This window comes from Myotis daubentonii, chromosome 17 (assembly GCF_963259705.1).
Source record: "Myotis daubentonii chromosome 17, mMyoDau2.1, whole genome shotgun sequence".
NCBI classification, from domain to species: Eukaryota; Metazoa; Chordata; class Mammalia; order Chiroptera; family Vespertilionidae; genus Myotis; species Myotis daubentonii.
Genome location: NC_081856.1, coordinates 29,302,499 through 29,322,685, shown reverse-complemented (window position 1 = coordinate 29,322,685; position 20,187 = coordinate 29,302,499). Strand labels below are relative to the sequence as shown.

Sequence of the window (20,187 nt, the reverse complement as noted above, 5' to 3'; positions counted from 1 at the left end):
CTATGCTGGGTTGCTGGTGCTTCTCAGACATTATATCCCCAAATCTCAGCTAGTGCACGCCATAACTGCCTTCATTTTACAGAGAAAGGAAGAGACATTACACTACTTGCCCAGATCACACAGTTGCTGTGATTTTCTCATGTGGCATTCCTCTTTCTCAGCAATGTTGAGGATTGACGGAAGGAGCATAGGAGCCATGTGGGTGAAGTAGGAGGAAAGTGATCTCATGGTTCACCCAACTCAGACCCTTCCCTTGAGAATTAAAAAATGCAAGGCTGATCAAAGAAGGAAGATAAATCAGAGAAACTGTTTTTTCCAGACTGGTTTAAAACTTTTGGAAAAAAGTTACTGAGTTCTGAAGGGAATAAGGGAATGCTCTGTGTCAACCACTTACCGCCACACTCATCCATCAGCCTATACAAATTGAATTTATTCAACAGCTTTAATCCATCTGCTGATTTTTTATTACTCCTCCCCAGCTAGAGGCAGCATGATGTGCCCTTTGAAAAGCTGGACTCTGAAATGAGACCATCAGGGTCCAAATCTTAGTTAGGCAAGTGGTCATAGGCAAGTCTCAGTTCTCTCTGCTGGAAGGGAAGAAGGAAGGAAGGGAGAGAGGGAGGGAGGGAGGAAAAAGGATAGCAATAATAACTTCTGATTAGATTGTTATTGTGAACATTGAGTCAATCTATGTAAAGTGCTCAAATCAACACCGGGAACCTAATAAACCTCATGAAAGGATTAACTGTTGCCTGTATAGAAAACAAGGCCCATAAAGGCAAGAATCTTTGTGTATTTTCTGATGTATATCTCTAATGCCCTGAAGTGCCTAATGGGCAGGTAATAGACATTGTCATAAATTCATATTTGTTCTATGAATGACTGAGAAGGCAAATATGGTGGACCCTGAGCAATCTGCAATGAAGAGGAAATACCCAGTTTCAGCAAGTTTCTAGAGTTTTTGTTGGTTGGCTGGTTGAAGCTGTAAGCCCCCTGGTGAAGAGGTAAATAAAAGGGAGTGAGGTAGGGGAGGGGTGGGAGAGCTTTTTTCAGCCTCCTGAGTGGCAGGAGAGTTCTAGGTTGTCTGGTTGTATTTCCCTCCCATTTACCTGTATCACCTGTAGATCTGGGGATGGAATCCCTCGCCAGGGCCTCAGGGCTCGACAGTGTGGCAGTCACTCACTGACACTGAAATAGTTGGATGCCACTCTGGTACCTTCAGAGCTTCCATCCTGTCACTGCTCTCTGGGATGGGTTTAATAATTTGTGTTGTCATCAAAATTTCTAAAATGATTGCCAAATTTTCTTTCCAGGCTCAGGTTGCATGAGGAAAAGGTTATTAAAGATAGGCGACATCATCTCAAAACCTACCCAAACTGCTTCGTCGCCAAAGAACTGATTGACTGGCTGATTGAGCACAAAGAGGCTTCTGACCGAGAGACAGCAATTAAACTCATGCAGAAATTAGCAGACCGCGGCATCATTCATCATGGTGAGTGAGGCGACACTAAAGGAGAAATGAAGGACTACATCTTTATTCCAGCTATAAACCTACCCATTTACAAAATAAAACATTTGACTTTAATTGCCTCCTGTGAACCTTTCCCCAGCTTCTTTTCCTTCCTCTCTCTAAGAGGCATTTGGGTTTATTTCCATGAACTTCTTTATACTTTTTCTTCTTCCTGTATGTGCATCTTTTTGCAACATGTCATATTGTTTTTAAATCATTATAGAGATGGGTATTTATTGGTTTGCAGCTTGATCAATGTGCTTTTGGGGAGGCTCATCTATACTGATAGTGTATCTACTGTTTTCTTATTTTCACTGCTATATATCCCATGTATAATTGTGCCATCATGCATTTATCTATGGACATTGAGGTTATTTCTAACTTTTTGCTGTTACGCTCAATAGTGCAATGAATATTCATGAACATGTCTCCTTAAAATCGCTAACCCTGGCCAAGATCTTGCACATGCTGGTATTCTCTCAGGCTAGAATTCCCTTTCTCTTCATTTTTGCTTAATTGCTACTCATTGTTCACGTCTCCACTTACATTCAAACTCTTTAGAGAAACATCCAGTCCCCAAAGCTAGGTTCCTGGGGTACTGGGTACTCCTTCTTTGGGCCCCCATATCTCCTCACCTCCTTCATAATCTTATCACATCCTATTTTAATTACATGTTGACATTTTTTTCTCTCGCTAGATTTCACATTCTTTATGGTTGATGCCTTCCCTGATATCATGCTCAAGCAGAGTTTGTGGAATGAATGATGAATTGAATTTTGTGACCTTTTCTTGTTGTTGTTTTTGTCTGTTTGTTTTTGTGTGACCTTTTTAATAGATAATGATGATGATGATATAATAGCTAATAATACTGAGCACTCACTCTGTTCCAGGCACCACACTAAATATTCTACATGTATTAAGTCAGAGTAGCGTGCTTGAGAAATTAGGTAGTAAAACAAATCTTAATTAGCGTTATAATTCATTTGAGTAAATAAATAAGAATTATCTGTTTTTCTTATTTGCCCCTCTCTGTATATTGTGTTTCAGTGTGTGATGAGCACAAGGAATTCAAGGATGTCAAACTCTTTTACCGCTTTAGAAAGGATGACGGCACCTTCCCATTGGACAACGAAGTGAAGGCCTTCATGAGAGGACAGAGGCTATATGAGAAGTATGTTGCACATGAAATCCCCCACTGTAACCTTAACTTTTTGAGAGAAGCAAGGCTATTTTAGTCTTTTATCATTTTGACTTCAGCCTGGCTCTTCCATGTGGGATGGTTACATAACTGTTCCTTTAATAATGAGAAAACTTTCTCACTCACTTGCTTTGCTCTTTGCCAGAAATTACATCACTTTCATAAGATTCTTAATAAAGAATTTGTTTAAATAGTGTTTTCTATATTTAGGTCAATTTAACAAAACCCCAGAAGTAAAAACAGAAGGTTGGAGCTTGATGTTTGCAATCAAAAGATGCAGCTGCCCATTCTCTCTTTAAAACACTGTTGTGTAACTTGGAAGTTTAGTCTTGTAAATGGCTAGAGATGCAGTGTCAAGTGCAGTGGAAGTCCAAGTTCAGGTTGAGAAATGAGTAGTGAGAGAGCTTAAGGTAGAGGAAGAATCTCAGAGCATTTTGAGAAATGAATATACTGTAGCCCAGGAGTATTTGGTTGGTGGATCTTGACTCTCCCCAGTCATCTCTGAGTTGATCTGCTATTTCTATGGTTCCTAGTCCATCCTACCTTCCTTGTTTTTGTTTCCCCGCATCCTCCCAGGCAACCATAAGAGAAAGGAGTGCAGGAGTGATGGCACCCCCGCTTCCCCGCCCTTTACTCTGTTTGCCTTTCAGGGTTCAGGGAGTTGAACATATTTCTTTATCACATAAAAGAGCTTACTCTGAGATGGGTGGGTTGGTGCATGGGGGAGAGGGCCTGGGTGGTCAAATAATGGTTAAGAGCCAGAAAGGACTGAGTTCTAGCCCTGTCACCTTACCTTTATAAACCTCAGTGTCCTCTTCTATGACATGGAAGTAATGATAGCACCCACCTCCTAGATGTATAATTCTGTGTGGTAATTAACAGAATAAGCTGTGTCAAATACTTAAGTATTTAGCTGAGTAACTCTGGTATGTCATTAGACTCCATCGATGAAAACCATTTTGGATATTAACATGACAGTGATGGCCATCTATGAACCTCCTATGTCCTGCCTCTGTTCCAGTTCTGTTCACCTTTGTTTCAAGCTGGGATTGTCCAACCACTTAATGCCCAATATGTACTAGTTTGCCTGTCATCTGCTTCCGATATTGAAGAATTGAAAAACCCTCATCTCTCTGACTCACATGAATTTGAATGGAAGGGATCCCTCAACACCTCCATTGTCTACCTGAGTGTGTCTATATGTTTTGTTGCTGTTTTATTTTACTTTCTTAGTTCCTTTAGGACAATCCTAGCAGGTGTTGGGTATTTAGATTACCATCTTGATCACTTCAAGCTACAAGATTCCAGGTTGTCAAAAACATACATGTCATTTCCAAGGAAGGAAGCCAGGGGTTTTGTGACAGTCTTTTCTAGCTACAGTTGATCTCTCGGGATCTGGGTAACCATACTGAGGGAATTGGGATTAGCAATAACTGAAAATGTCTGATACAGAACTATTCTTGCCAATGGGATGAGTATAATGGGTATAGGACCAAAATAAGAAAATAAAAGAGAGTTGTCATAGCTTCTAGAAAACAGACTTACTCCAGCTCTTTATATCCTATGCGCCATTCACACTGAACTGTGTGTCTCTGGACTAGCCTTCAGGCCATTTATTAATTCATTAATTATTCAACAAAAGTTTCATTGAGCTCTTAACACATGCAAGTACAGTTATGGGCACTGGAAATGTGCCCTGAACCAGAGACAGACAAAGCCCCTGGCACCATTTAATTAAAGAGATAGACACTAAATGGATATCGCGTGAAGAGGAGTGTAGTGGAATACATGGTTTTCAGTGCTAGAAAGAAAAAGAGACTTACTGAGAGTGGTGAGGTATGGCAGATAGGAGAGTCATGGAAGACTTCCCTGAAAAGACTGCATTTGAATAAAGTGAGCCTTGCAGATATCTGGTAGAAGAGCAAGCATCCCAGACAGAGGGTACAGCAAGAATAAAGGCTTGGAAGCAGGAATGTGCATGGTGTATCTTATGTCAGTAAGGAGGCCAGAGTGTTCAGAGGGCAGGAAGTAAGGGAAGAATAGTAGGAGATGAGTTGAGGCCAGATCATATAGGATCCTTTAGGCCATGATGTGCACTGAGGATTTTAAGTATAGTGGGAAGCCTTTGGAGAGCAGGGAGGAGAGAAGTAGCATATGATGTACTTTTTGTATATGCTGTTCCCTCTGCCTGGAAGACTCTTGAGACTATTCTTACCCCCTTTCTTAGTTCACTCTCACTCCTCCTGGCTGCATGTTCACTATGACCTTCTCTGCGAATCCTTCCATATCGCCTTATGACTGAATTAGGTGCTGTAACTGTGTTTTACCCATCAAAGAGCTATATTAAAATTTCATATGTGTTTACTGTGTTAGATTATGAAACATAAGGGTAGGGACTGCTTTATTTTTCTTTGTATGTCTTATGGTTTCACATGTGCCTCACCAGATGTAGATGGTAAATATTTGCTGAAAAGTATGAATAAACTCTTCGATCCCTGGATGAATTGATCAATATTGCTGTACTTTCCCTGTGTGCAGTTGGCTTTCCAGTCATTAGTGTTCACCGTCTCAATTTCCAAGTAGATTTATTTCTTTAAACTGCTTGTGAAATTAGCGCTAGGAAAAGTAATTTAATAAGTACTTAACCTTGCATGAACTGGCTGCCACCTCGCAAAGCTTGGCTCCTACTTTTGGTTGCTGGGTCATGCATGGAACAAACGTTAGGCTCTTTGGAATTGATGGCGTACTTTATCTATTTGATCAGTTTTGTTTAGTGTAGTTCTATGGTATGCATTTTTCTTGTTTCCCTGGACATCTTTTCCATGAATCTCAGCATGTACTATTATTTTGTAACTTTTGGGGTACTTTAAAAAATAACATTAAGAAATGCATTGCTGCTTTTGTTCATAGCTCATCTTTTCAAGTATTTTTTTATATTATTTTAGGATCCCCTAACATTTGTGAAAGAAGGTCTTGCAAAATACAAGGGGCGGGGGGGACAAAAATAGATTTACAGTTGTTCATATGGAAAATAATACAATAAATAATTATACAAGAATACACTCTGTGTTTCATGTACTCACAATTGTAAACTTACTTTTGCCCCACCCTGTATGTTCCTTTTGTTGTTTTCTTTTTAAGAAAATGAAAACTGATAATATTTGTTGATTGCTAACTCTGTATTGGACATCCTGACAAATCCATTTTATTTAATCACCATAACAACCTCTATGCTATCATTGTCTCCATTTTATGGATGAGAAAAATGTGGTAGGGAAAGGTTAAGTCTCATACCAAAGGTCACCTCCTTAGTAAAAATCAGCTGGGATTTGAACCCAAGAGCTCAGAGTCCAAACTTATTGCTACTAGGCCATTAATAAATTTTTTCCTTTAGTGGAGATCATATGAATAAAATCAATGTTCACTTCAAAATGTAGTTTATCTTAAAATGCATGGCAGAGTTTGTAAATATGTGGGTATGGAACTTTCTATAAAATTTTATTGAAAATATTCCAGGATTCTAAGCAGACTCTGGCAAAAGAGAGGGAAATGATTTCCCTTCATGGTAAATCTTTGTGGTCAATGTGATCAAAACAATGCCTTTTTATTTATTTATTTTTATAACTTAAGCTCTTCAAAGCATTTCCATTAGATTATTTTCTCTGAACTTCCTTAATAGAGTAATAATAGAATAGTAAATGATGTTGATGATAATGATGATGATGTAAATAATGACATAAAATAGATGGGGCATTACGTTATGGCCCTAGAAGGAGGAGCTTGCAGGACCTGAAGCAGTTAAGTCATTTCTGGGTGGTGACTGCAACTGGAGAGGGACAGAGAGTCACCTGACCTCGGGGTGCCAGGTGTGTAGACCACTGCTCTTCCACAACCACCCAGCAGCTCAGAGGGGCTAGCTGTGTTGTCAGGATTTCCTTTATGCTCTGCTTTTGCTTGTTTGTTCTGTGCTATGAATAGACTTGGTGAAACTTAGTGGTTTTTGGCTGTAGTTTTGCTGAGCCTTGCTGATTTGGGGGCACCCTGGCTTTTTCACCCTCCATGGTATTTCTCAGTCAGATATTTCATAAGATAAATCTTGGGGGGGGGTATAAAAACTAAAATGTAGTGACTCTGTTACCTCTTTTTTTTTAAAAAAATACACACACACACACACACACACACACACACACACACACACACTCTAGAGGCCCAGTGCATGAAATTCGTGCACTGGTAGGGTCCCTAGCAGCTGCTGGCTGGGTCCTACCTCCCTTCCCCTGGCCAGCCCCGCCCCCTGGTTGAATTCCTGGACAAATTCCTGGTTGAGGGGACAATTTTCACACTATGCTTTTATTGTATAGGATTTGTTGATTTCAGAGAGGATGGAAGAGGGAGAGAGAAATAGAAACATTAATGATGAGAGAGAATCATTGATCTGCTGCCTCCTGCACACCCCACACTGGGGATTGGGCCCACAACCCGGGCATGTGCCCTGACCAGGAATCAAACCGTGACCTCCTGGTTCATAGGTCGATGCTCAACCACTGAGCCAAGCCGGCCGGGCTCTACTACCTCTTAATGTCTTTGTCACTCCAGTTACCTTCACTCAGAGGTACTTGAACACATGTCAAGGGGCAGATGCTGGCCCTTTCAAGTTGTCTCACTGTGAGAAAAGTTATCGGTGAGCTGGTGACATGAATCCTCTTGTGCAGTCAGTGACAGCAGGTGTGGGCTTCGGAGTCACACAACCCTGGTCTCCAGTCTCAGCCTCACAGCTTGCTTGCTCTGTGACCTAGAGTAGGGTGCTGAGCCTCTCTGATCTGCAGCCTTAAATGGAGATAAGGCCAGAACCCACATGCACAGGCTACTGGGAAGAATAAATGAAATATGGTTGTACAATGCTAAGCACAGTGCTTGACTCACAGAAATGTTAGCGGCTGCTATTAGAGTAGTAAATAATAATATAGATGAATGATATCTCTTAGTCTTACATTATTTCAAAATTTAGCCTAGCGTAGTACTTAGGAGTCCAGGAGTCAGTCTACCTGGGTGTGAATCCTGGCTCTGATCCTCTGGGCTTGTGGTTTCACCTCTCTGTGCCTCCACTTGCCCATCTAGTAAATGGAGATATGGATCATATTGACCTCAGAGATTTCTTGTGGACATTAAATGAATTACTATGTATAAGCCCACAGAACAGGGCTGAGCTCAGCGTGATTGCTCAGCTCCTGCTGCCAGCTTGAAGGGAGTGTGTGAGAGAGGGTGTGTGCTCCTGGATCAGTGCCCAGACTGTCATTTTGAGGAATCCGTCTGAGCACATCAGGAGCACAATGCATTTTTCATCAACAAGGTTTCATTAAACCTTCCTTTCACTGTGGACTGAAGATGCAAAGAGTAAGGCATGGCATCTCTCCAGGAGGGGCTGACAATTTCCCACTTAATTTCCCATGAGCACAGACACCCCTAGATGCACAGCACATGAACAGGGCTCACACTCTCCCCAAAGAGTATAATTTTTTCGTTTTTGAGTAAAACCTTTATAAGCAGGATCAGTATCTGTAACTTCAAAGAATGACATTGCATCTGGGTGCACTTCCTTTCACATGCTAGAAGATATTTGGGATGCATGCACCAAACTACAAAACATGATTATCTTTCAGCAGTTAGCAAAATAGATCTCTTTAAGAAAAAGTCAAACTCTAGATTATGAAGTATTCTATAGACTGATAAACAGAATTAGCTCTAAGAGAGAATATGAGTCGGAGGTACAATTTGGACTTTCCCTTACTCAAACGAATAGTTGAACCGCACATTTTAAACTAAGCATGATTTTATCTTCAGACCTGGGGGAGACTTCTCAGCTCTAATTCAACCTCAGTCTTACATGGAGTTAAATTCCTTCTAGGTCTGGTTCATAGAAACATTGGTTTAGTTTTTTTATCTAAAGGGCTTTTGGTTTTCTCAGCAGCAGGTGTTTCTCTCTCCATCCCCTGGTAGTCTCTCTATTCTGCCCAGGAGTGGAGACCTGCTGGAAGAATTGGTTTAAATGCCTGTATGCCATTCAATCTCTCTTAAGTCCCCACTGCTTCCTTTATATTCTCTCCTCCACAGACGGAAAAGAAATATAAGGGAGAAAGTGTGTCCAAAGGAGAAAAGCCCTTTTGTGTGTTTTATCTTATCAGAGGTTTCTCTAGCAAGTGCCCCTGGGACCTTTTTCCTGTCCCCTCCCAGTGCCTGGCACAGTAAGTATTTACTGAATGAACAAAGGACGCTGCAGGCTTGGATGGCTGTGAACTGCCAACTTGTACCGCGATGGAGCTCTGGAGAGCTTGCTTTTAATGACAAGCAGGGCTCTCCAGACGTTGACCTTGTCTTGCCTCTTCAGAGTTTAATAGCATCTTATACATTAACATGCTTGATCCTCATATAACTCTGTGAGTCAGTTATGCCCAGTAGACACACTTAATCCCATGGTCGGGATGGGTGTGTGTGTGTGTGTGTGGGGGGGGGGGGGTGAGCTAGAGAGAGATTTAATGAATGATGTCACCCTAAATCATGAAGTGGGAATTAAAAAAAATAGTCTCCAGGCTTTTGACTCCATCTTGTTCCAACTCTGGTATAGATGTACTTTTCAGACTGAGATCCTCTCTCTGCAAATTGATTCAAATTATGGAAATATGTTTGAATTATTTTGCAAACTTTAATAGAAATGCTTTCTAATATGTTATGGACAACATTTTTACAGTTTACCTGTGCTGCCCAATTAATTAGTAACCTCATAGAATCTCGCAATAAATGATTTCTGCCCTCTTGGTTTATTTGAAGAGTGTCCAAAGATTGCAAAGAAAGTGGGTTAAAAGTTGTTACCTTTTGCAACCTCTTATCTGGGATGTCAGGGGTTGATTATGATACAGTATATGTAATGCCAGGAACTGTTAAGTGTCTGGACATTTTACCCTACTTGCAAGCAAGCAAGTTTGCTGGCTGTCACTTCATGGATGCTGAAAGAAGACATAAGACCCCTGTGTTAGGGACAAAGGGTGGTTTATTACCTTCAGCAGTAATAATAATAGAGTATCATCATTTTTTCGGAACCAGTTCACAAGCCTTGTTCCCACAGAGCAGCACAACCAGGGCCAGATGGCACCTGCCTGGGCTGGGTTACAAAAAAGGAATCCCCAGCTTGAGGAACCGGAATCTTTTGTAATAGTCTTCAAGCAGACCTGCTCTCTGGTCGGCTTGAAGGAGGAGACATTATCTGTATTATATTGGGCCATAGCAGATCTGCCCCTTTGTTCCAGAGGGAAGACACTACCTTTATCGTCCAAGCCTGTTCATTACACAGACATTCTTGAAAAGCTAGTCTGGGACACAAGTTGTCAATGCTTCTGCTTGCAAGATAGGAAGCGGTGTGAGCCCCATCTCTCAACAGCTAAAACAAAAGGCACAAATTAAAGGGCCATCATCTCTTCTCATGCCACCTCTTCTGTGTATTTACCCATAACTTAAGAAGAAAATTTTAAGTGGTTTCATTCTATGTACAGAGGAATGTTAAAAAAAACAAAATTCAACGCAGTAAACTGGAAAAATTGGCTTAATTAAGCAAATCATGACTTGGGCAGCATCCCGTCTAACAACTGGAAGTGTTGTGGAAAATGGAAGGTTTTTGTTGTAAGAAGGGTGGAGCCAGGGAGCTATTAGTGAAAGAAAAGAAAGGATTATTTGGGGGCAGGACATCTCTGGGGAAAGAGGAAGGTTTTTATCATAGGTTGCCTCTCCTTTCTGTGGGGGATGGAGAGGCCCCATGTGACAGATAACTGATGCTTGACCAGAAAATTCCATACTAGTTGATTAAGATTATGTTTCTGGGAGAGGTTGAAACTGCAATTAGATCAGCTATTTAATCTAGTTTGGGGCCCGTGGTTTTTTTTCTTCAACCGGAGTTGAAGAGATAGTGGAATAAACCTGGAGTTTCTGATGATAAAGACGAAAGCAGCAAACATAGGGCATCATTGATGTTTATTGTGCACCAAGTGCTTTACATGTGTTGTCTTATTAAAGCCTCATTCGGAACCAGTGGGACAAATACTGCTATTCTCCCTTTGGCAAATAAGGAAATTGAGATGGCAGAGGTGAACTAACTTGCTTACCTTCACACAGCTAGAAAGCATGGGCAACATTTTTAAAAAATATATTTTTATTGATTTCAGAAAGGAAAGGAGAGGGAGATAGAAATAGAAACATCAATGATGAAAGAAAATCACTGATTGGCTGCCTCCTGCATACTCCACACTGGGATCTAGCCTACAACCCAGGCATGTGCCCTGACCAGTAATCAAACTCTGACCTCCTAGTTCATAGGCCAGTGCTCAACCACTGAGCAACACTGGCCAGGAATGGGCAACATTTTGAAGCCTGATTTCCAGCTCCAGAGACCATGATCTTAACTGGTTTTCAGTCTGTAGCTTCCATTTTGCAAAGATTCTACAGCTTCAATACAGGCGATAGTGATAATGAACACCGCTAAATAGTGGCAAACAGGACGCAACTTGATAGATTTGTAAATGGGCCTGAAAGAAGTGTGTTTCCTATCTCTTACCAAGTCAAGGTTTTGGAAATTGCATTCTCCCTGCTGTCTCTTGACAATGCCACCCTCCCCCTCCTACACAATATGTGGCAATGATATTAGAGCTTTGGTCATATGCCCAGCAGGTAGTAGGTCAGCTGTGCTTGTCAGAAGTCATCAGCCAAGGGGGAGGGGGGGTTGGAGTTGGGAGGAGGAGGGGAAAAGGGAAGAAAATGGGAGATATCTGTAATACTATCAACAATACAAAAGAGGCCCAGTGCACAAAAATTTGTGCACTCAGCAGGGGTCCCCTCAGCCCAGCCTGTGCCCTCTCACAGTCTGGGACCCCTCGGGGGATGACCATCTGCTGGCTGAGGCCTGCTCCCCAGGGGATTGGGCCTAAGTTGGCAGTCAGACATCCCTCTGGCAGCCTGGCAGCCCTCAGGGGATGCCCACTTGCTAGCGGGGAGCAGATCTAAGCTGCAGTCAAACATCCTTAGCGCTGCTGAGGAGGCAGGAGAGGCTCCCACCACCACCGCTGTACTGGCATCCATCAGCCTGGCTTCTGGCTGAGCACATCTCCTCCATGTGGGAGCTCACTGACCACCAGAGGGCAGCTTCTGCATTGAGCGTCTGCCCCCTGGTGGTCAGTGTGTGTCATAGTGACCAGTCATTCCCAGTCTTTCTGCTGTTAGGATCAGTTTGCATATTACCCTTTTACTCTATAGGATAGAGGCCTGGTGCATGGGTTGGGGCCGGCTGGTTTGCCCTGAATGGTGTCCCGGACCAGGGTGGGGGTCCTGCTTGGGTGCCTGGCCAGCCTGGGTGTGGGGCTGATGGCTGTTTTCAGGCTGCCTGCACCCCTTTCAGGGTGGGGGTCCCCACTGGGGTGCCTGGCCAGCCTGGATGAGGGGCTGAAGGCTGTTTTCAGGCTGCCTATACCCCCTTCAGGGTGGGGGTCCCCACTGGGGTACCTGGCCATCCTGGATGAGGGGCTGAGGGCTGTTTTCAGGCTGCCCGCACCCCCTTCAGGGTGGGGGTCCCCACTGGGGTGCCTGGCCAGCCTGGATGAGGAGCTGAGGGCTGTTTTCAGGCAGGCTAAGCCTGCAACTGAAGCTTCCAGTCTCTCCTTTTTTTCTTTTTTTTCTTTTATTCTGGGATTTATTTACCTTCTGTAATTGTAACTTTGTTGCGGCTCCAGCTCCGAGGCCAGCTGGCTGAAAGCAGGTATCTGGGGTTTGTTTAGCTTCTATAATTGAAACTTTGTTGCTTTGAGTGTAGCTTAGAGCCGGGGAGCCTTGGCTTCCTCCATCGCCGGGGCAATCAAGCCTCATGTTCACTTCAGCTGCGTGGATGCCTGCTGCCATCTTGGTTGGCAGTTAATTTGCATATCACCCTGATTAGCCAATGGGAAGCGTAACAGAGGTATGGTTAATTATCATGTTTGTCTATTATTAGATAGGATACATACAGAAGTCATCAGCCCTCAATTGTCATCTACAGATTTCTAGTTCTGATTGATTATTTAGAAATGACTTGATTTAAAGGTAAACATTGTTGCTTCAATAGTAGACTAGGCTCATTGATCAAGATCGACTGTACTGGTGACTTCTGCCAAGTTTTCCTAATCCTGTGTGATTGCAAGGCTATGAACCAAGTCTCCATAGCATCGATTTTTGTCCATCTATCTCTGTAGTTACTTTTCAACTTAGCAGACTGGAAAAACCATTTAAGATTTCTGGAGTTGGAGAGGTGTGGGTCAGAGTTCTTTCCCAGCCACTGACTGAGACAGTCAACCTTTCTGAGTCCTTTTTTTGTCTTTGGAGCCTCAATGTCCAGGACATAGCATATGCCCAATAAATGTTTGGTAAAAAGATGAATGTATAAATGGATGAATGGTCATTCATATTTAGGAAAGAAGTCAATGGACAGCCCCCCCCCCCTTTTTTCCTAGCCTATAGAACATTCAAATTTGAGTGAAACTAGGAGTATATGTTTGCTATTGTAAGATCACTCTGATTGTATTTACTCATGGTAGCTTCTGATGATAAATATTCAAAGGATAAGAATTATAATCATAGCCATTATTTACTGAGCACTTCTCTGCTCCAGCCACCACCCCAAGTACTTTTCATACATTATTTCTTTAAATTCTTTCTACACCTACATCCCTGAGAGGGAGAAATTTTCACCATCAATTTATAGGTGAGGAAGGAGAACTTGAGATGGGCCAAGTAACATGGCTTACATCTCCGGTTGCTGAAGAGTAATTCTGGCCAAAAGTTGCTCATAGTGCAGGCTCTTTACTTTCCCACAATTGGCATTAAAAATTAAACATTTAAATTCAGAGTGAACCTGTAGAAACAGAATACTATCTCTAGCAGTCTTAGAATCCAATGACCAGTTTACCGGTAAGTCAGTGGTCATTTCCTTCCATCTGGTAGAGATTAGGAACCCAGAGTCTTTCTGGAGGAAATAGCTCTTGTTGGTTTTTAAGTTTTGAGATTCTAGCCTGAGGGGATCAAGGCAGATGGGACTGGGTGAGACTTCCCCCAAAATTCTGCAACAAATGGGGGAGGGGGAGAGATAACACAGAGTAGAAGAGGGGGATGTCCTTCTGCGAGAAGAGGCAGGTATTGAAGCAACGTAAAAGTAGGTCTTTTTGAATGATACACATGGGAGACGGGGCTGCAGATTTTTAAGGGAGGTGGGTATTCGTCCATTTTCTCAGGTTCTGTGTGGAGGCTCCCTGGACTAGGTGGCTTTGTCTTTAACACAGAGATTCCAAGAGGTGAAGTGTCTGTGTTGCTTTTCTTGCTTTATTTGCTAAATGAAAACACCCCTGCTTAATTATATATATTTTTTTCACGCAAAGCTGGGGAGTATAAGCAAAGGCATTGTTCCACCAAATGAACAAAAAGCACCAAAGTGACAAAAGCACTGAGTAATTGTAGAGCCCCTAACAAAAGAGTCAACCAGAAAGAAAGAAAAAAAAATCCAGATAACATTTTTAACTTTATTACAGTTACATTTGTAGTAAAACTTTAGCTATAAAGTTAAATTTATTGAAGTGTAATACATATAAAATACCCATATCATAAGTGTTCTGTTCAATACATTTTCATAAACTGAAAACACTTATGGAACCACTGCCCAAACTTTTTTTTTAGAGTACATATGTGTCCTTATCTCGCCATTGCCCCCCCCCAACCCCCCACTTGTGCCTCACCCTCCCAGTGTCTGTGTCCATTGGTTATGCTTATATGCATGCATAAAGTCCTTTGGTTGATCTCTCCACCTTCCCCCCACCTCCCCCTGTCTTCCCTCTGAGACTTGATGGTCTGATCGATGCTTCTCTGTCTCTGGATCTGTTTTTGTTCATCAGTTTATGTTGTTCACAATATTCCACAAATGAGTGAGATCATGTGATATTTATCTTTCTCTGACTGACTTTTTCGCTTAGCATAATGCACTTTTGCATTAGTGTTAGCATTCTCTAGAATATAAACTATCCTTTTAAGAAACTGAACTTGTTTGGCTTTTGTATGTTTCACCCATCACTTGAATGGCACCTCCTCTCCCAGAGTCTTGGAATTGGTTCTTCTGGCTGGTTTGGACTATTGCCCAAACTGACAAGGATTGGCAAAAGTTGACAAGAGTCAAGTCTCAGAAGTGTGGTGTGTGTGTGTGTGTGTGTGTGTGTGTGTGTGCACATCTTTTGTTCACTGCTATTTTGTGCCAGGTACTACCCTACATGCTTTATACAGATTAGCTCTACTGTTTACAATTCCGTTGAGGTAAGCATTATTATCCTCAATACATATAAGAACAAACACTATAAAGAGCCCAACAACAGCTTGGACATCACAGTTCAGAGATTCAACCCCAGGACTGCTTCCCATTGTCACTCTCTCTCTGGAACTCTTCGTGCTAATAGGCAAGAGAGGAAGAGATGGTAATCAACAAGCTCACTCCCAGATTCCTCTTGCGTGGCATTGGGGTTTGTACTCCTTAGAGTTCCTTCCTGCACCAGGGCAGACAAATTCAGAAAGACTGAAGTCTATCGTTTCATCACATTTCCCTTTAGCAGACCATTCTCTCCCCTCCAGTCTGTGCTAAGAGACCACTGAGAGGTGGTTAGCATATACGTCAGTGATTTTCAACCAGTGTGCCGCAAGAATTTTTAAAACATGCAATACCTGACCATTTAGTCAGGCACACTGACCTCTTGTCAAGCAAGAAAATGACAACAGCCAACACAACAATAGCCGTCTGGTGTGAATTAATCAAAATTATACCAATTTTTTTTTATCAGATCAGCATAAAAATATAACTTTTTTTTTGGAGTGCTGCAGATTTTAGTAATTAATTTATGTGCACCATGAGATAAAAAAGGTTGAAAATTGCTGATCTATGTGAAGGTCACTGGCTCCAGTTTGTTGAGTGTTTCTTCATCCCATTTCCTCTAGACCAGTGGTTCTCAACCTTCCTAATGCCGCGACTCTTTAATACAGTTCCTCATGTTGTGGTGACCCCCAATTTCATTGTTACAAATTGAACATAATTAAAGCATAGTGATTCATCACAAAAATAATATGTAATTATATATGTGTTTTCCGATGGTCTTAGGTGGCCCCTGTGAAAGGGTTGTTCGACCCCCAAAGGGGTCGAGACCCACAGGTTGAGAACCGCTGCTCTAGACTAAGGTTAGCTGTGGTCCTTTGGTACTGATAACTTTCCACTGGTTTCCAGCAGGTGGGCAAAATCAAAGTGTATAAGAGTAGTTTCAAGCTTTCAAGAACTTTGTTTACCTTGTTTCCTCCTGGTCTTCCAGAGTAGGAACCTTGACTTATTTGTGTATATCCAGTAACCAGCCCAGGGTGGGGTCTTCATTAAGTGCTGATACAGTTGTTGAGTTGAAAGCACTGTTGCCATAAAAAAAAGCCAAACGGGGACTGAACTTCATCATGGGGCTGAACTTCATCATACCAAAGAGCCATTGTGTGTTATCTTTGTCATCCTCATTGACACGCCTGAGCTCAGAGTTTATCTACTCTGTCACCGATAGGATCGGAAGCCTTTCTGACTGAATGGCTGCCTATCTCTCAAGCTTATCTCCATCTACTTTGTGGTCACAAACACCCCCACCCCTGCCCCATCCTGACCCTACTCAACACTGAGCTGCTTGTCCTGATCTCTCCTTACACAATGCATTTGTACTGGCTGTGCCTTGAGCCTGTATCCTTTCACTGTCTCAAAGCCAACTTCCATTTCTGCTTAACCTGGAGCTTTAAAGCTCCCTCTGGTAGATTTAGGTATTTCATTCCTTTCCTCTCTCTGAAATCAATAAAAACGTATTTTAAAAAAATCAGTTGACCATAAACATCTCAAGGCCATGATTTTAAATCTGCTTTGAGAGAGGTAGACTTATGATTATACAATTTGAAACCTTGATTTAAAAAATAGCAGAGACTGTTTCCCTTCCTGTTTCACACCATTTCCACAAACATGCAGGACAGAGCTGTTCTGTCACCAGCCCTTTAACCTGTCCCTACTTGTCATTATGTTCAGTTTTTTTTATCACTTTTTTTTTTACCTTTTAAAAATATATTCATATGTATATATTTATATTTTCCCTAGGTGGTGTTGTCTTCAATTTTTCTTCACTACTTCATCTTACTCCCTCTAAATTTTTTCTTCAACCCCCTTTCTTTCTTTGTTTCTGGCAACAAATCCTTCTATTTTCTAATAATTATAAAAGCTTCCAAAATAAATAATAGCCATTTCCTTAAAAAGAGCTTTTATAATATGTTTTAGAACCCAGCTTCCCTTGACAAATGTTTGAAAAGGCTCACAGGGATTTGAATTCATCATAAAAGTGCTTGGTGTCTCCCCTTCTTGTGTAATTTGATGGTTATGAAACCAGAGTTGAATGCAGCCTTTTAGGAAAGCCGTGGACTTGGGCTCTGCACTCAGCTTCTATCTGAAGCTAATTCAAGTTCTGAAAATGTTTAACAAGACAACACTCAAAACCATGGAGAATGTGAAAATCACAACTTAGATTCCAGAACCTCAGTCACTTCAGGGCATAAGACCAGCACTAAAAAGTTCTGGCTTCTAGCAAATTTAAAATAGCAAGCAAAGAGGAAGGGTTTTACCTTCAAAGACATCTGGCACTCTCCAGGACTCTTGCTTATAGTAGTCTTAGTTTCCAGTTAGTTGCTGAACAAATATTTATTAAACACCAAATATATACTCCCTCCCTGGGCTGGGTTTTCTGAGAAATAAAAAGCATTTAATATGAGGTGTCTATCCTTCAGAAGTTTCTAGTTTAGCTGGAGGGGTCAATATAGTGCATTAAAAATGGAGAGGATATAGAAACCATGGTACTGTCTTTAAGTTAAAAAAAAAGAGAGAGAGATCTGTATTGATTGGGTTTTTGTTGTTGTTGTTTTGGTTAATCCTCACCCAGAGATATTTTTTCCATTGATTTTTAGAGAGTGGAAGGGGGAGGGACGTTGTGGGAGAGAAAGAAAGATCGATGTGTATCTTGACTGGGAATTGAACCTGTAATAATTTGGTGCTGGGGCTGACACCCTATCCACTGAACCGTACAGGCCAGGTCTGTATTGATTGCTCTTTAGTTGGAGTACTTTCTTTCTTTTTCTTTTTAAAAAATATTTTTATTGATTTCAGGGAGGAAGGGAGAGGGAGGGAGAGAGAGATAGAAACAATGATGAGAGAGAATCATTGATTGGTTGTCTCCGCATGCCCCCTACTAGGGATCGAGCCTGCAACCCGGGGAATATACCCTGATGGGGAGTCAAACCATGACCTCTTGGTTCATAGATCGATGCTTAACCATGGAGCCACTCAAGCAGGGCTAGTTGGAGTACTTTCAAATTGGGGTTAATAATTGATCTAGCCTTTTAACACAGAACTCCACTCTCTCATTTAGTGCCTTTATGCAAATGAGAACCAGGTTCCTTTTGACCTTGCCTTCAAGCTGGTGCAGTCTCTCATGTCCACACAGAACTGCCCTTGAGGAACTGGGGCTGGATTTTGGCTCTTGTGTTTCCCTGAAGCCAGGTTCCCTGGTGCAGTGAACAGCCTGTATCACTGTACAATGAGCCCAGCCTTTTTTTAAAAAGAATAGTTTGGATTTCCCCAAGAAAAAGAAGGAGGGAGGATGTGAGGGAATAGCCTTAGTAAGGAATGAAGATGAAAATGAGTGTGTTTCATTCAGTGTATAATGTGGAGATAAGTGAAGGAAAGTAAAGGATATGTTGGCAAAGAGTATAAAATGCTGTTTTTCCTCCCCTTCCCTTACCTTTTCGAGTATGTAATATTTTTACTCATAAATATTACCCGGACAGCTTTCTGTTTACTAGTTTCAAACCTAATTATTATGAAAATTATGTCAATCTGTGTTACGTCTGTTCTATAGCTAATAGTGTAGTGCTCCTAAATACCAGTGCTCATGTAAGCATTTATCCCTAATTAATACTTTCTTGCTAATCATATGAGTCAATGTTATACATTCAAAGCGTATGTTGGAAGCATACATATAAATACATAATCTGTACTTTGGGAGCTACTTTATTTAGGGAATTAATGTAAGTATTTTGTGAGGAACAAGTCATCTGGTTAAACATAAACTTAACCTTAACATTACTTTTTTATTGATAACATTTCCCTAGTGTACTTCATACACTCTCTCTGGGGAATAATTTGAGTAATAGAGAACTCTATTAAGAGAGAAGAGAAAAATTATTCATACTTTACCCCCAGGGTGAGTAGCACTTTTACTATTTGGATGAATGCGTTTTTAATTTTTAATAGTTATTATGTATATAGAGTTGTGTGCTTTGCTTTAAAAATAACATATCATTACATTAACACATAACTTTTCTAAAAGCATTTTCTCTAAAATCTAAAACATGTTTTTGGCGTTATAGCCCATGGGTCATTTTTACTCCCTTTCTAGCTTGTGCCCTTGTATACCATTCACAAATGTTCCCACGTTATATAGGGCCTTTTCAGCTCTTTTGAAATTTTTTTTCAATGTACAAGGAGATCGCTATCAGCTTCTTTCTATTCCTGTACTGGCCCCTAAATGTAGCAGTTCCTTCAATTGTAATGCTGCCTTCCCCCGGGGTAAAGAGAGTCTGGGAAATCTGAGTCACGTATAACCAGGAAAGGTTGCCATCAGCTCACATGCACGCTCAACATCTGGTGAGTACTTGCATGAGGTGAGTAGTGTTCATGCCTGACACCTTGAAAAGCCTGTGGCTTTATGTCCTGATTGTAGGCCAGCACAGGATAATTTTGACTAAAGATGAATTTGTTTCATCAAATCTAAGAGTTTCAGAGCATCATACACATTTCTGATGACTAATTAAAATGGAACTGTTATGCTTATCTGTGGAAATACACACACAATCTTAATTCATTTTGCCACAAAGAAAGGTGTTCGGCTTTCTTGAATAATGGCTCCATCTAGAAAACTTTTTATCGTCATCATCACCATCATCATCACCATCACCATCTTCATCATGGCTGAAGTGTATTCAGTGTTTATGGTGTACTGGGACCTTGATTGAAGCCTTTCCTGCACTATCACACTTAGCTACACAACTGCTCAAGGATGTACCATTATTATCCCCATCTTACACTTGGAGAAGAGAGTCATCTAGCTAACAAGTGTGCAGAATTAGGATTTGAAGCTATGTTTGCCTTTAGATTGCATGCCTTTAAAACTATCCCACACTTTAAGTAAAGTAAAAAATATTAAATAAATGAGGAAGAGACAATATAAAACTGTGAATGAGTTATACATACCGAAATTGCCTTTCAGTTGACAAATTAAAATAAAGCCATATAGTAGCTAGTCTCCAGAGATGGCCCCAAACA

At 41.3% G+C, this 20,187-nt stretch overlaps 1 protein-coding gene across 4 annotated transcripts in view; it reads left to right on the top strand.

Moving 5' to 3' along the window:
- The window catches only part of DEPTOR (DEP domain containing MTOR interacting protein), a 129,452-nt gene that overhangs the window by 34,161 nt on the left and 75,104 nt on the right, over positions 1 to 20,187 (top strand). For all 4 annotated transcript variants that reach the window (XM_059671816.1, XM_059671818.1, XM_059671817.1 and 1 more), the window contains exons 2-3: positions 1,314 to 1,492; positions 2,558 to 2,681. In XM_059671816.1, coding sequence (XP_059527799.1) covers positions 1,314 to 1,492; positions 2,558 to 2,681 — 303 coding nt within the window. The remainder of the gene's footprint in view (positions 1 to 1,313; positions 1,493 to 2,557; positions 2,682 to 20,187) is intronic.